General features: G+C 38.8%; 1 protein-coding gene and 1 non-coding gene across 3 annotated transcripts in view; one reads left to right on the top strand and one right to left on the bottom strand.

Moving 5' to 3' along the window:
* The first annotated feature begins 3,754 nt into the window (after positions 1-3,754).
* Positions 3,755-3,861, top strand: LOC122082998. Its single transcript, XR_006141528.1, has one exon. It is a non-coding gene; the product is annotated as a small nucleolar RNA R71 (small nucleolar RNA).
* Positions 3,862-11,943: 8,082 nt separating this feature from the next.
* Positions 11,944-16,286, bottom strand: part of LOC122081775 (protein MODIFYING WALL LIGNIN-2) — a 62,391-nt gene continuing 58,048 nt past the window's right edge. For both annotated transcript variants that reach the window (XM_042649039.1, XM_042649040.1), the window contains one exon: positions 11,944-12,647. In XM_042649039.1, coding sequence (XP_042504973.1) covers positions 12,329-12,647 — 319 coding nt within the window. In that variant the 3' untranslated portion in view covers positions 11,944-12,328. The remainder of the gene's footprint in view (positions 12,648-16,286) is intronic.

Genomic DNA, 16,286 nt, shown 5'->3' with positions numbered 1-16,286 from the left:
GATCTACGATTAGAGGTGAGCAAAGGCTATGTTTCTTAAACTTTCACCAAACCCAAGTAAAACCCTTGATTTGGGTAGAGTTCCTTGAGGCCTTGTAAATCCCCCTTGAGATGATGAATCTAAGGTTTGATAGATGGTCTATGTGTTGATTTTGAAGGATTTGAAGAAGTATTTACAAGGTTGGAGAAGCATTGGTGATTTCTTGAGCTAAGAAGTGATTTTGGGGTTTTGAAAGAATTCTTGAGCAAAGAAGGTAATATGGCTTCTCAATCCTTAATTATAACTTAGATCTAGGTTAGAATCATCTTATGAGACCTTAAATGTGTGGAAAATGGGTTTAGAAAAGCCCTATTTGATTCCCCAAAGGTTGGGGAAAGTTTCAAGGAAAAGAGCATTTTTTCGCCCTCTCAGGTGGGCTGGGACCGATGGGCCGAACGACCCGCCTGAGGATGCCCGCCTGAGAGGGTAGGCCCTCGGGGCCAATCGGTGGGCCTCGACCGATGGGCCAACCTGCTTGTCGATCATGGCCGACCCTTGGTCCCCACCGGTGGGCTGACTTGCCCATCGGTCAAGATCGGTGGGTCGACCCGCCCACCTGTGAAGACCGATGGGCCGTGACAGGTGGGATGTTCGCCCCACCGGAGAGGCCCCCAACGTGATTTTTGTGTTCGAATGGACCCAAAACGGACGTGCAACCTTCTTTTATGACTCTAAACCTGATTTTGTCATCAAATCTTATTAGTTTTGACCCCAAAGTGGTGAAATGCTAACCCCATTCACTTATGATAGGTTCACCAAAATTTACGTTTCTCGCGTCGGATCTCACCCGTACCGGGCATGAGTCTTTGTACACGAAAAGTAAGTGGGGAGAGGATGTTTGACCTTATTTTAAGGCTTGTTTGGCATTCATTTAATTATATCTAGACTAGCCATGTTATCATGCAAATTATGTGTAGCTTAGCTATCCTCATATGATTATGACATGTGTGTTGTGTTTTACTTTCTCAATGCTAAATGATGATGTGCTTATGTGATGAATAATGGGATCATTGTGCATGATGCATTATTAGACTAGATGCCATAGTCGACTTGGAAACGAGTGCATTGGTGGCCCGTGGAATGGGACGCGGTGGCACTATGCAATCGTACTATGTCATATAGAAGCATGCGGCTTAGGATTATCATCTTCCCATGCTACGACCCTTTCCAACAGGGGTTGAGGTGTTGGGTTACCATTTTGGGGAAACCAGTGTCACGGCTGTTGGGTCACTGTGGCAGTTAGACATACGCCCGATTGGTCATTAGGACAGTCAGTAACCTCGGTGGTTTATTCAAGAGGGCCAATCATACTGCTTTTAAATTACTGGAGTCAGAACCTTTATCTTCTATCATTTACTTTTATGTTGAGAGTTGATAGTCAGCATGCTTTACTTTTTCGAGTACTCACGGTGGGCCTTCTCTGACAGCCCTATGGGCGTATCGTGGGATGGAGTTGGCGGCTAGGACCAGGAGTATACGTGCACTGTGGTTGTAGTAGCACTAAGCCAAAGACTTAGTAATGTTGTTTAGGTGGATGTGATTAAAAATAAATTGCATAGCATATAGTGCATATGGTTGTGAATGTTGTGTGGTCCTTCTTTTCACTTATTGAGCTAGTGAGCTCATCCCACGTGTACACCTCTTGCAGGTCACCAACCTGAAGTTCAAGGGTCGGGCCCCACAGTTGAATTCCTCGAAGAGGATTGGTGGGTCCCCGAGGAATATGAGCACGGTACGGATTGCATGTGTGAGGGCTGTGCTGTGGGACCACAGCAGTGACGCCATACAGGGTTTTACTTTTTTATTCTTTTGATGACCCCTTTTTATGTACTTGATACGTGAATTGTAATTCTTTTGTGTAAATATCATGCCTGCAGGCCCATATGTATTTATCTATGTACTCCAATTTGGGTATCAAGTATATTGGGGGTATTTACAGAAAAATTTAGTCTTCCGCTAAACTTTTGAACATTGATCTTAGATGTGTGTATGTTGTGATTGGGTACTGTATCAGATGATCCTGGCAGGTTTGGGTTAACCGGAGTTAATCCAGTCACCGGTCCGGTTCTGTGTGAACGGGGTGTGACACTTGGTATCTAACACAATGAAATCAACAGGGAAAATAAATTCCCCCACCTTTAGTAAGACATCCTCAACCATCCCTTTAGAAATCTTAATAGACCTATCTGCCAACTGAAGAGTAGTTTCAGTGGCTTTCAATTCTCCCAATCCAAGTTGCTTATACACATTATAAGGTAAAATATTCACACTTGCGCCAAGGTCAAGTAAGGCATGCTCAATATAGGTGTTGCCTATGACACAAGATATGGTAGGGATCCCTGAATCCTTATACTTGGCTGCTATAGGCTGAGTAATTATGGAACTAATGTTACCTACCAAAAATGCCTTTTTGGGCACACTAGTGATACGTTTTTGAGTACACAAATCTTTCAGTACTTTTGCGTAGGCGGGGATCTGGGATATGACATCAAAAAGAGGGATGTTCACTTCTACCTTTTTGAAGACTTCTAAAATTTTATCCATGGAAGCAGTCTTCTTTTTGTGTACCAAGCGATTAGGAAATGGGATAGGATAAACATAAGGATTGTTAGGAATTTGCCCTTTTTCAAAAGAATCATTTTCGGTTTCCTTAACCAAATCATCTTTAGTTTCAAAAGAATCTTTAGGTTCATCAGACGAACCTTGAACAAGCGGCACACTTGTGTCCTCAACTGAAGGAGAGTTAATAGGAGTAATAGATGGGGAAGATTTAAGAACGCTCTGTTGGTACTCTTTACCACTCCTAAGGGCATAAACAACATTACATTGATTAGAGGGCCCTTGTTGGGTCTAACCTTGTACTATATTCAGTGGTGTATTTGTTGGCGTTTGTGAACTAACAGGCTGATGATGCCTAGGGTTAGGCTCTAGTTGACTGGGTAAAGTTCCTTTCTCCCTCTCATGCATAATTGAGACAACTTGAGTGAGTTATCTCGTAAGATTTTGATGCCTTATCATGAGGAGAGCCATATTTTTTTCCATGTCACTTATTCTACTTGCCTCTCCAGTGTTGGTAAACCCAGGGGGTTGCTGATAAGATGATAGGAGAGAGGCCCTAGGAAAACTAGCCTGAGGTCCTACATTTGACCTAGGAAAAGTATTTTGGAAAAAATATTGTTGTGCAAAGGGAGGCCTTTGGAGTCCAAGTTGACCTTGATTATGAAAATTGGAAGGCCCTGCTTGGTTGCCTTGATTCCAAGAGAAATTTGGGTGATTTCTCCATCCTGGATTGTAGGTGTTACTATATGGATTACTCTGTTATAAGGCATTAACACTATCATTAGAAGTGCCCCCAGAGGTGTTGGGGCATTCTTCTATGAGATGTCCAGGGGACTAGCACCAAGCACAAATCTTAACCAAATTGACTGATGATGGCTCTCTAGGAACAATAGCCTCAATTCTCTTGATTAGGCTATCCAAATGGGCTTTCTTGGCTACTATCCCATCCACAAAATATCCTTTTCCTCATATGGTTCTTTCACTCTCTTGGGTTGATTTTCACTCATGGGTTTTGTCAGCTTAGTCAAGTAAGAATTCCCATGCCTTTCCTTCATCTGTAAAGGATGTGAATCCCTCAGGGCATATAGACTCTATCATTTGTTTAGTTGGGTAATCAATACCCTCATAAATTATTTGACATAAATGCTATAGGTCTAGGCTATGGTGAGGGCATTCTTGGAGTAGATCCTTGAATCTCTCCATAAGTTTGGAAAACGACTCACTAGGCTTTTGCTTAAACTGAAAGATATCACTTCTAAGCTTATTGGTCTTGTGAGTTGGGAAAACTAAGACAACTGTGAACTGTTCCCATGAGGTTATAGAATTTCTGGGTAACCCATACAACCACTTCTTAGCTTGGTCTTTCAATGCAGAAGTGATAAACCTAAGCTTAACAGCATCATCAGAAAGTTGTTGGATCTTAATTAGGACACATACCTCTTTAAAGTCCCTTAGAAATAGGTATGCATTCTCAGAGGTCAACCCATGGAAGTGAGGCAACATAGTGATGTATTAAGATTTGAGTTCAAAATTATTGCCCTAGGCTTGTGGTAGAACTATGCAGGAAGGTTGGGCTGTTTTAGCAGGGTAGAACCTATCTTTCAAAGATTTAGGTGAAGGGTTTTGTTGTTGGTCTCCCATATTGAAGGATTTTAAAGAGAGCAAATGTATAGGGTCACTACTGGTTGGATCTCTTCTTTTTAACCGATTCTTAGTAGTACGTACCCACTTAACACTCATGCAACAGAAAACTACCCACAACTAAAGTAAGACAAGCACAAAAGAATGGATAGCAAAACTTTTTTTTAATGATTTTTTGATTTTTTTGATTTTTTTTTTTTTTTTTTTTTTTTTTTTGGCTTTTTGGGAGCTTACTGGTAGGGATCCGGGGTTGCTTAGGTCAATTCCTGAGGTACTGCTACAAGGCGAAACCTGTCTTTATCATACTGTGAGGCATGGCAACCTCCACCAATACAACTATTATTGCAAGTTGTTATTCTCAGGAATTCAATAAAAGAAAAGGAAAAACAAAACAAAGCAAACAAAGCACTCCGATTTACCAAAAGAAAGCGAAAAATAACATGTAACTGTCTCCCCGGCAACGGTGCCAAAAACTTGTTTAAGATTTTAAATGTAACCGCAAGCGTACGGATCAGTGTAGCTATGGGTCGAACTCAGGGAGAGCAGGCACTTTATTTTTTTTTCTTTTAATAATATAAAAGTGAACCTATTAATGGTTGTGATATAATTCTAACTAACGTCCTAACCATTCGTCATCTAAGAATTTAAAGACGGAAGCCACGCAATTAAAATTAAATAAATAAATAACTGAAAAATAAACAACCCACGCAATTAAAAAGAACAATAAAAGAAAAAAAATACTGAAATCAAAATAATGTAAAAGAAATGGGATAAAGCTAGAGAGAGACTCACAAGTAGGTTTCTCTACTTAGCCCGAGGGATGCATTATAATATGAGCTTCCCTACTTGACTAGAGAGTCACTCTTACAAGTGTTACTCTACTTGGCTTTAGGAAAAGGGAGACAATTAAAATAAAAGCAATAAATTGATGGTTCTATGGTTAGGAGGGGCAAAGCCAACACATACACTAGCCATGAACCTTGGGGGAAAGGGATAGCAATAATGTAACGATTGAAATTAAAATCCTAAATTAAGAAAGAAAGGGTAGTCAGAAGAGGGAATGAGAGGGGGGAGAAAAAACTACTGAAGGAACTTACTTACTTGAATCAATGCTTGAACTTGAAATCTTGGGTGATTTGAGATACTACTAATACTAAAAACCAGATCTGAAATAAACCAAATCTGAAATTTCTAGTACTAGAGAAAACAAATCTTGAAAAAAAAAACTGAAGTTGATAAAAAAAGATGCTCCACGGCTCGTGATCTTGTCACCTAGATCTAAGCCTAGAACTATAACTTTAAAAATTACAACTCAATTGCATTAATCATAAACATAAAAGGTTGAATAAGAACAAAAGAGAGCTTGCATTAATTGACATAAAAAACTATTACAAAAGTGATTAAAGCAAAAATAGAGAAGAACTAAAACTAAAGAGTGAGAGAGGGAGAGAGAGAAGAAAACTAAGCATAAACTAGAAAATAAACTAAGAGGAATAATAAAATAGGAGGGGGGAGGAAGGGGCTTTTATAGGGTTTTTTTCTTGCCTCCTTCCTTTTACAAGTCTTCTTTAAGAGAAGAAAGAAAATAAAATTAAATTAAATTTTGATAAAAATCCTCATTCTCTAAGATATTGAGTGAGGAAAGAGAGAATTTGTTTCCAAAATTAACAAATTTTATTCCTTCCTTACAATATTCACCAATATCTTGCAATCTTGATTAAATCAGAAAGGAATCTCTGCATAGTATCTTCAAGATCTTGTGAGGTGGCAAGGAGAGAAAATAATCTTCAGGATTTTGTAGGAGAGAGGATGTGGTACCAATGAGTGGGTCCGACCTTTGGACTGGTTCTTGATTCACTTTAAGCACTTTCTCTTGTAGACTTGGAAACTAAAAAAAACAAGAAAAATAAAAGTAGTACTATCCAAAGTGGGGTAAAGTGTACACTTATATCCCTAAGATTTCACACATTATTGTGCTCATCAGTGATCTATGTGGGCCCCTCTCGATGTTCTCAACACGTATTGACATACGATTGCTTTTGTGTCTAGGATAGTGATGCGCAGGTGCCTCGAGGTCGAAGTTGAGTTGCTCGATCGGTGGCTATACTTGAACCCTAACACACACGAACATAAACTAGGTGAGGGATGATAGCTTTATTTTTGGGATTGTTTTATTATTATAGAACTGCTCATATGTGTAGGATTATACATGATTATTAATTGCTCAAATGATGATGGTATACTATCACATGTTACATTTTTACTTAATTTATATGAAATGTTATGGAGATGTATGGTGGGATCTGGTGTGGCCGAGGTGGTACCGATGCCGTGATTGCCATATTCTTGTTGCACTCATGCATTGATTATGTGCATTTGAGTTAGTTGTAGTTACGGATTACACCTTGTGGCTGATGTGTTACTAGTATCGTGTGCTCCAGGACTGCATTTGGAAATGGATACGCTTCGTGGCCGATGATTGGTACCGGTGTTACGTAGTCCATACTCAACTATTATATACATGCTAGATCAGGTAAATGGTCACGGGTTACACTTTGTGGTCGATGTGTTATTGGTATCGTGTACCTGTGATTGTACTTGGAGATGGATTACACTTTGTAACTGATGTGTTACCAATATCGTGTAATTCATACTAACTATATCATTCTGAAGGCATGTAGCATATATGTGGTTAGGTATCACTCCCTATGTTATGAACCCTTGCCAACAAGGGTTAAGGTGTTGGATAACCCATTGTGATATGTTCGATGTGCCTTACCAGAATGCCACACCCTCGACACTATGTGATTGTTGCCGAAAGCGAAAACTTGTCAGGCTTGGCCGATGATTGGTACCAGTGTCAGAAGGCAAAGAGGGGGTTATCAGGGGTTTTCTGGGTGAACTGTGGACACATACAGGGACCAGTAGGCTTTTATTCACGACTAGGGTTTGTATCCCTACGAAGTCGATGGCAGTTCCAAGACGAGAGATACAGTCTAATGTGTCATAGTAGCATTTACCAAACTTAGTTGTATTGTTAGGTGGATAATAAAATAAATGAATTGCATCACAAGCATCATGGACTATGTGTTTAATTTCTGTTATCATGCATTATAAATTATTACTGCGATTGCTTTGCTTGGGTGTGCTTGAACCCCACCCCTCACTAAGCGAGTTGGAAAGCTCACCCCACGTATACACACTTTTTAAATGATGATGTAGGTACGGTCGTGCCTATGGCTAGTGACTCTCTTTCCTCCGGACCCGAGTACGGAGTGAGTGACTGGTGGATGTCGGAAGTGGAGGAGCATGGCCAGGATTGTGCTTGTGATTTCTATGTATACACGGCACCATGAGGTGTTCGGCATATTTTTGGTGACTTTGATACGAGTTTGTTGATGGTACACTTTTGAACTTATTATTTATAAGTCATGGATGTTTGTAACATAATAACTCGGTTACGGATAATATTTTATCATTAGATATTTTCCCATTTTATTGATGATTCCGCTATTATACTCTGATTCCGCAGCTTTTAGTTGGTTTGTGATATGAGATTGTGAAATGTTAAGGTACTACTATCAGAGATCTTAGTAGGTTTGTAAGACAGGTACATGTTTTACTCACACTGCCGGTATTCCTGATGGTAAGTTGGGTCTACTGGAAGTAGGGTGTGACATATAGCTTTTATCCTCTGTCCCAAACCTACCATTCTGTAGAGCATCCACAATTTCTAAACTTAAAGTTTCATCTTTTCAAGACAATTAAGAGTCTTGCTAAATGTCACCCATCTTACTGGTGTTTAAATCTTATCATGTTACCTTTATCTTTGGACACCCAAAGCTCCATAAATTTTTCAGTTGTGAGATGGACAAGAATGGGATCTATCGAAAATCAAAATCTATAAAGTTGCTAAAGGACCATGAAACCTGAGAACCCATGTAGGTCTCAAAGAAAATCCATCGTGAATGGACACCAACTTGAAAGATTAAACCAAAAAGTGACTGGTCACTAGAAAAAGAAAGAGAAGTAAAACTATACATATTACCCTTCTCTGGCGTACCTTCGGTTGTTCCTGAGTGTGGTGGTATGAGCTCCCCTTTCTTGCTGCTGCTACACTATTGCTAGGGTTGCTAGCTGAGTGCGATGGTATGAACTCCCCACTGTTGCTGCTACTACGGTTTTCTCAAAACTCTTCGAGATCTCGTATGTTCCCCACTATTGCTAGGGTTGCGGCTGAGCTGAGTGCAGTGGTATGGAGAGCCCTTGAAAGGGTTTCCAATGGTGGAAAAAGTGATTTTTTAGAGATTATTAGAAGGGTAAAAAGAGTCTTTTCATGTTTTAAGTTAACGTTGCTACTCATTAGTTGTACAGTGGATATTATTTTCCAACCGTGATTACAAGAAATAAAGAATATTTTCAAGGTTGGTACAAAAAAATTTCCCCACCTAAAATGTTCTTTTATGAAGCAACATGACTTTAGCTAATCCTTCTCCCAACCATCTTCCTGAAACCCATGAACTGCATATACCAACAAAAAGCAGGGTATGTGAGAGGAGAATTTGGCAAGGGTGACAATAAATATTGATTAATGTATTTTCCTTAAAATAGAGTGAAAGCAGGGGCAATTTCAACATTACCTAGTTTTGTTATGGAAGCCATGAAAACTCTTCAATTCAAGATCATAAGTAAAATTGAAAGTCTAATGAGATCATTTTGGAAATCTGGACACAAAAACAAGGTGATTTGATGACAAATTTAGGTGATTTAGGAGATGAGGTAGGGTTATCACTCTTTTAGCCAAGTCCCTGCAAGATCAGCCCACCATATGATAAGAATTAAGTATATATGAGTCTGGGCAAGGATTAGGGTCTCATAAAAAAACTTAAGGGTTCAATATGAGGTTTGAAGTTCGTTTTTGTGGAAATTCATTCATGCTAAAATCCTAATTGAGGCCATTCTCTCATGTAATACATGCGTCATTGTGTTTGCATATGTATGGCGAAGTATTACCTAGCTCTATTCATCCATTTGATCTCTTTCCTTTGGAAAACCCCCCCCCCAAAAAAACCTAGAAAATAAATAAATAAATAATTAAAAATAAAAACCATAGTTGTCACAGTGACTAGGCGACCCAAGGCATTGGAGGGGCACCTAGGCACCTTAGGCATATAGTATATGACTATATGTAACATAGCAATGATAGTTTTATATAATTATGCTTATGTATAACATAGAAGCCATACCAATGCACCATGATATAATTATGGGAGTAATGATTTAATATAAAAAAACAACACATAATAAACAAAGCATAGGATATAATATAAGCATATTCATATAAAAAAAATATTAAACATAAATTGGCATAAACTTATAAATTGTCAACAAGACATGCTATCACCTAGGACCCAAGAAAGAGCCTGGACACCTAGGTGAGGATGCCAACTATGTTGTGCTCTTGTTTCACTAAATTACAAAAGGAATGGTAGTAGTAACATAGAAACATTAAGCTCGTTACAATATATATAAACAACTTGGCTACACAAACGATCTATTAATATTCAAATAATAGAACTAGAGCTATTGACATATTGTTTCAACTCGGTGGAAACAAAATGTTTTTCCTCAGGATTATCTCAACTAGAAGTAGAAATAGAGAACGAAGTAACTAGAAGGATTGTTCTAATCTAGAAGAATCATCTAGAAAGCGAGTTGTTTTGGATGCATTCAGACAGAAAAGCTAACATAGATGTTATGAAGAAAGTGACATCAATTTTAAGAAAATGTTGATAATATGAAACAAGACTGGTTCAAGAGACCTTTGCTATCACTTCAGCTTATCCTTGAAGTCAATGCATCTGGAAACACTAGACTTTGCAAGAAATTCATCAATCAAACGAACTCCAATATTGTAACCCTGCAGAAGATGCAAGAAACGAATAGACACCAAGAGTGATTTAACTCTACATGATTGTATAAAGTTTAAACTATAACTAAGGAGAAACAGTTCATGAATGCTTATGGAGATTATTGTGATTGTGACTCATAGATGCACTTTAGAAACAAGAAGAATATCAATATATCTAGGAAGAAAGCACCAAAAAACTAAAGAACCAATCAGAAACCAATAACCTTTTATATACTCAAACATGATTGTATAAAGTTTATGAATGCTTATGGAGATTATTGTGATTGTGAGTCTGTGACTCATAGATGCACTTAAGAAACAAGAATATCAATATATCTAGGAAGAAAGCACCAAAAGACTAGAGAACCAATTAGAAACCAATAACCGTTTATAGGCTCAAACATGATTCCTTAACTCAACCATGGTCGACTTTACTGTTATCAGACTCCAAAAGTAATTACGGTCAAATTAACTGTTATGAGATCTTCCACATCAGCAAAGATAGTGATCCATCTACAAATAACATCCAATCCATGTCAAAAGTGACCACAACCAATTCTCCAATAGCATTGAAGATCATCCAATACAGAAGGAAAAGGGAATCCCAGTCCAAGGTAAGCTCATTCGCAAGCCTTTACTTAAACTTCCACTTTGGCATCCGAGTCCCCAAGCTGGATCAGCCCACCGGCTTTCACATTTTTATCCGTTGATCGCAAGCCAAAGCTGAGCCTGAATCTGCGCTAGCAACATTTAAAATCTGTTCTTTCTTTTCCTATTCATGTTTTAGCATTATGATCAGGAGGCTGAGGACAAAAGACCCACCATCAACCTGATTTTCTAATGGCCTGTACAAGACTTGACCTACAAATTGAACAGTCTAGATTGATGAGTCGGTAAATCATCAAAAAAAAAAAAAAATTCTATTTTTAGATTTAGATGCAAATTTAATTCCATGTCAAATTAGGAAGATAGGTTTTTTTAGTCTTTATATATGGTCCGGCTCCTCTACTACACAATATAGGCGGCAGCTCAAATCCAACGCGCTAAAATGCCTTGGTACGGAACCCAACATGGGATTCTAGGTGACCCAAGGGTAAAAAAAACTGTAGTCCATTGTTGACAGTTTATCTATTTGTTTATTTATTTATTTATTTTTGGAATGGAATATTGACTGCCCAGCTTGGTTTAGGGTTAGAAAAATTAGCCCCAGTAATTTTTTGTTTTTAAATTTTTGGAGGTGGAGGAAAGAAACAGGAAAAAGTAATCATTGTCATCCATTTTTAATAATACTTGGTCTTGTGTAAGCAGTATCACAGTGACCCCAGTGACTAGTCGGGTCAAAGTGTCAGAGATCTGGACACCCTGGGTATCAAAAAAAGTAAATACTTAGATTGAATATTTGTCAAATTTGGTGGCCACTCTTTAACAGCAGATGATGGATTAGCTTGGATGTGTAGCTTTTCCCATCAATTTTTCAATAGTTACAATACTCCCGAAAGCATTATTCTTTCTTATGCATGAGGCTTCTACCATGCAGCAGATAAGCCAAGAAAGGTGAGACAACTCCCACCTTTACACAGGGTACATCCCCACTCTCAAAGGGGGTTAAAGAATCCGAAATGCATACCAGAAACTCATATAGAAGGCGAATATAAAGACTTATGCTTAATTTTGACACTTATTTTTGGCCCAGTTGTTTTCAGGTTTCCAGAAAATCAGATTTGAGCAGGTTAAAAATGGTGTTTCTATTATCCTAGTCGATGTGAGAACACTGGGCAATTCAAATTCAGTTCTTTTGGAAAAGATGAAGCTCATATTATTAAGCATTTTATAAGGTGTATGTTGAGTAAGGAGATGGAAATTACAAGAAAGCTAAAACGAAAAGAAACAATGGAGAGAATTTTCAGAAAGAAAGCCTGCCCATGATGTTTTTCCTGCATCTCTACATTATCCACCCAACTGAGCCAGCACCATCTCATCTACGAGCACACCAGAATTTCTTGCACCTTTGTACCCTACAACAAAATAAAACAGATGATTTTTGTGGTCCAGGTAGCAAAAAGCTCGGAGTGAATATCTGTGAAGATATAGATCTAGATATCACTGTAGGATGAGCCATGACTAGGAGCTTGCGATTAGGATTTTTCAGGGATAATCAGAAAAATTATACACAGCAACTCAAGGAAATTGCCGCCTTGTATATGTATCTTCAGGCACGAAAACTGGTGGTTGACTGCTCGGAGGTGGTCCCATTGCAATGCCTCCTTGATTAGGGTATGGAGTAGCACCCCATTGCATCCTGTTCTCAGCTGATGATAATGTGAGATAATAAAGGATTCCAAGCGTAATACTTGAAAGGGACAGGACGGCACCTCCTGCAAATACCCCTGGTTTTACCACATAGCAGTAGTTGCCAAAGTACATGCTCTCTTCACCATGCTGATCATTGAGTGCAGCACCCGTCAGTAACAAGAGAAATGCTATGACAAACGTGAACCTGCATGATGATTGCATTCTCATTTGCATCATCTGAAATAGATTTGCAAATAACTTGATGAATGATAAATATTTTCACATCTCCGGCCAGCGGGAAAATGTGCTCCTCTACTAATTATCCGAAATGACATACATCCATACAAAAATCATATAAGATGACCCAGCTAAATCAATAGAAATGTCAAATGAAATACCTCCTATAATTCAACTGAATCATTGGAACAGAATAAAGTAATTAATACCCTTGCAGTGCAGACTGTTCCATCCAAATAAGAACTAGAAACATGGACATTGTAACAACATGATCGTGACTGTACTATTACAAAGATAAATCCATATTTCAGGTATCATGAACGCCAGCGGTTGTATTTTTAGTTCTCTTACTTGACATTCTTGGTCTGAGAAAGATGACAGAGAACCCAAAAACATCTAGGAGCTACTCAAATGTTAAAAGAGTTGCCATATCCAGGTCATGGGTACACATTCATAAGAGAGATCCAGGTTATGACTATCTATTTAAATATGAATCTCCTTTTCTAGTACTAAATATTCAGATAAGGGTAAGTATCAAATTTAATTCCTTTCACCCAAAAAAAAAAAAAAAAAAAAAACTCAATTCCATGGCATAAATGCAAGGAGGATGTATAGCTGATTTAGGATCATGTGGAACAGGATTTGATTCGGCAAACGATTCGGTACAAACAAAACTAGGGTAAAAAAAGGTAACCCAGTCTAGGGCTAGTCTTCTGTCTAGAACTAAATATTTAGATAAGGGTGAATATCTAACCCAATTTCATATACATAACTAGTATGTTGACTTTCAAGCAAGCATGCCCCACCCTTGCTTGGAAATGCTCCATTCAGAAAGCAAGCATGCCAACCTAGATCAGGTTGGGCTTGGTTTGAGACCTTGGGCAACCTGAACTTGAGACTCACCATATAAATGTAGATTTTATATCCTTAACAATTTAGTGCATGTAGATAACAAATCTGTGATGTTCAATGTGTCTGAAGGCACAGAACATATGGCAGCAGCATAATGCAATTCTCAACAGATCTGAAAATCCCCTCAACTGATCACCAGTAAAGCTCCATAATTGTCACCTTTCAAACCCTGAATTGAGTCTCATCACAAATTTCAAATGTTCAATGCTTCAAATTGCACCAGAAAATCCCATCCCCTAAGATGTCTCAATATTCATATTAGTCGTCCCCCTCCCCCCCCCCACATAAGTGGTACCAAGGTTAGAGATGAGGGAAGAAGATGGAAGAGAGGAAGGAAGAAGAAGGAGAGAAGATGAGAGAAAGAAAGGATACGGTGGGAGCAAAATCATGAATGAGCAATAGCTCATCTTACCCATATTAGATTCAAATATCAGTTTAGGGAATTAAATATTCCTCCCTTAGGGAGGTGAAAGAGAAATAAGGAAAATAAGGGAAATTACATATAAGTACACCTGAACATAAAAACATTCCTAATATACCCCTAATACACATATTCTAACACTCCCCCTCAAGCTGGAGAATAAATGTCATGCATTCCCAACTTGCATAAGAAGGTACTAAACTGGTGAGGAATGAGACCTTTGGCGAAGATATCCGCCAATTGATCACTTGTCCTCACAAAAGGTGTACAAATATTACCGGAATCAATCTTCTCCTTGATGAAATGCCAGACTACTTCAATGTGCTATGTTCTATCATGTTGCATTGGATTGTGAGCAATGCTTATTACTGCTTTGTTGTCACAATAGAGTCTCATAGGTCCTTCAGTGTCATACCTCAACTCGAGAACCAACCGACGTAGCCAAGTGAGCTCACAAACAGCATGAACCATTGCTCTGTACTCAGCCTTTGCATTGGATCTAGCTACAATTGGTTGTTTCTTACTTCTCTATGTAACCAAGTTGCCACCCACGAATGTGCAATAACCAAATGTGGATCTCCTATCAGAAATTGATCCAGCCCAATCAGCATCAGAATAGCCTTCAATGCTCAAGTGATTGTTCTTGGTATACAAAAGTCCTTTTCCTGCAGAGGCCTTCAAGTATCTGAGGATACGATACGCAACATCCAACTGCCCACTCTTGGGTGCATGCATAAACTGGCTCATAACTCCCACTGCATAAGAAATGTCTAGGCAAGTCAGAGACAAATAAATCAGATTCCCTACTAGCCTCTGGTATTTCCCTGGATCAACAAAGGAAGGGCCACAATCCACTCCTAACTTATGATTCTACTCAATAGGAGAACTTGCTGGTTTACATCCCAGCATTCCTGTTTCCTTAACAGATCTAGAACAAATTTTCTCTAGCATACATTGATTCCCTTCTTAGATCTTGACACTTCAATTCCCAAGAAATATTTCAAGTGTCCTAGATCCTTGATCTCAAACTATTTAGCCAAATAAGCTTTCAGCCTAGTTATCTCCTCATCATCATCTCCAGTCACCACAATATCAACATACACAATCAGTGTTGTGATAGTGCCATTACCTCTCAGAGTAAATAATGTGTGATCTGTTTGACTCTGGGAGTATCCATTTTTTTAGAATGGCCTGTCTGAACCTCTCAAACCAAGCCTTTGGTGACTGCTTCAGACCATAAAGTGCCTTCTTTAGGAGACACATTTCTATTGGCTCCAGAAAACGTGAAGCCAGGAGAGGGCTGCATATACACTTCCTCCTCTAAATCTCCATGGAGGAAGGCATTCTTCACATCTAACTGATATAGGGGCCAATCTCAATTTGCTACCACAAATAAAAGAACTCTTATAGAGTTATGTTTGGCCATAGGAGCAAAGGTCTTCTAATAATCAATTCTATACGCTTGACTGTACCCTTTGGCCACTAATCTTGCCTTATACCTCTCAATAGCACTATCTAATCGGTACTTAATCGTATAGACCCATCTGCATCCAACTGGGATTCTCCCCCTGGGAAGGCCAACTAATTTCCAAGTACAGTTCTTCTCAAGAGCCATCATTTCCTCTAATATGGCTTGTTTCCACTTAGGATCTAACATGGCCTCAGAAACAGTTTTGGGAATGGAAGCAGAAAAAAGAGCAGCTGTAAAAGCAACACCTGTAGGAGAAAGAACATCATAGGAAGCAAATTGGGCTATACTGGGCTATAGGATTAGTACAAGCTCTCTTATGCTTCATAAGAATGGTCCAAGTACAATGAGAAAAATCATCCACAAAAGAAACAAAATAGCAGTGGCCAAACAAGGAGGTAATGGGACAAGGTCCTCAAACATCAATATGCACAATATGAAAAGGAACAATAGATCAATTACCACGATAGGGATAAGATGAACGACAATGTTTAGCAAAAGTACATGGTTCACAATGAAATACATGAGTAAGAAAAAGATGTAAACAAATGAGGTAATTGTTTCCTCATAACAACAAAAGATGGATGTCCCAAACGATGATGCCAAAGCATCACAGAGTCTATAGAGCTAGCATCACTACAACCACATGCATAGGACTGTGGTGTAGGCAAAAAAGGTAACTGCGGCTCAAGACGGTATAGGCCGCCCTCCTCACGTTTGCTACCAATGATCCTCTTCGTCCCCAAATCCTGAAAAAGATAATGAGAACGAAAAAATGTGACACAACAATTCAAGGTTTTAGTTAA

Source organism: Macadamia integrifolia, chromosome 6 (genome assembly GCF_013358625.1).
Source record: "Macadamia integrifolia cultivar HAES 741 chromosome 6, SCU_Mint_v3, whole genome shotgun sequence".
Classification (NCBI taxonomy): domain Eukaryota; kingdom Viridiplantae; phylum Streptophyta; class Magnoliopsida; order Proteales; family Proteaceae; genus Macadamia; species Macadamia integrifolia.
Note: the sequence above shows the minus strand (reverse complement) of the source record. Positions and strands in the feature narration are given on the sequence as shown.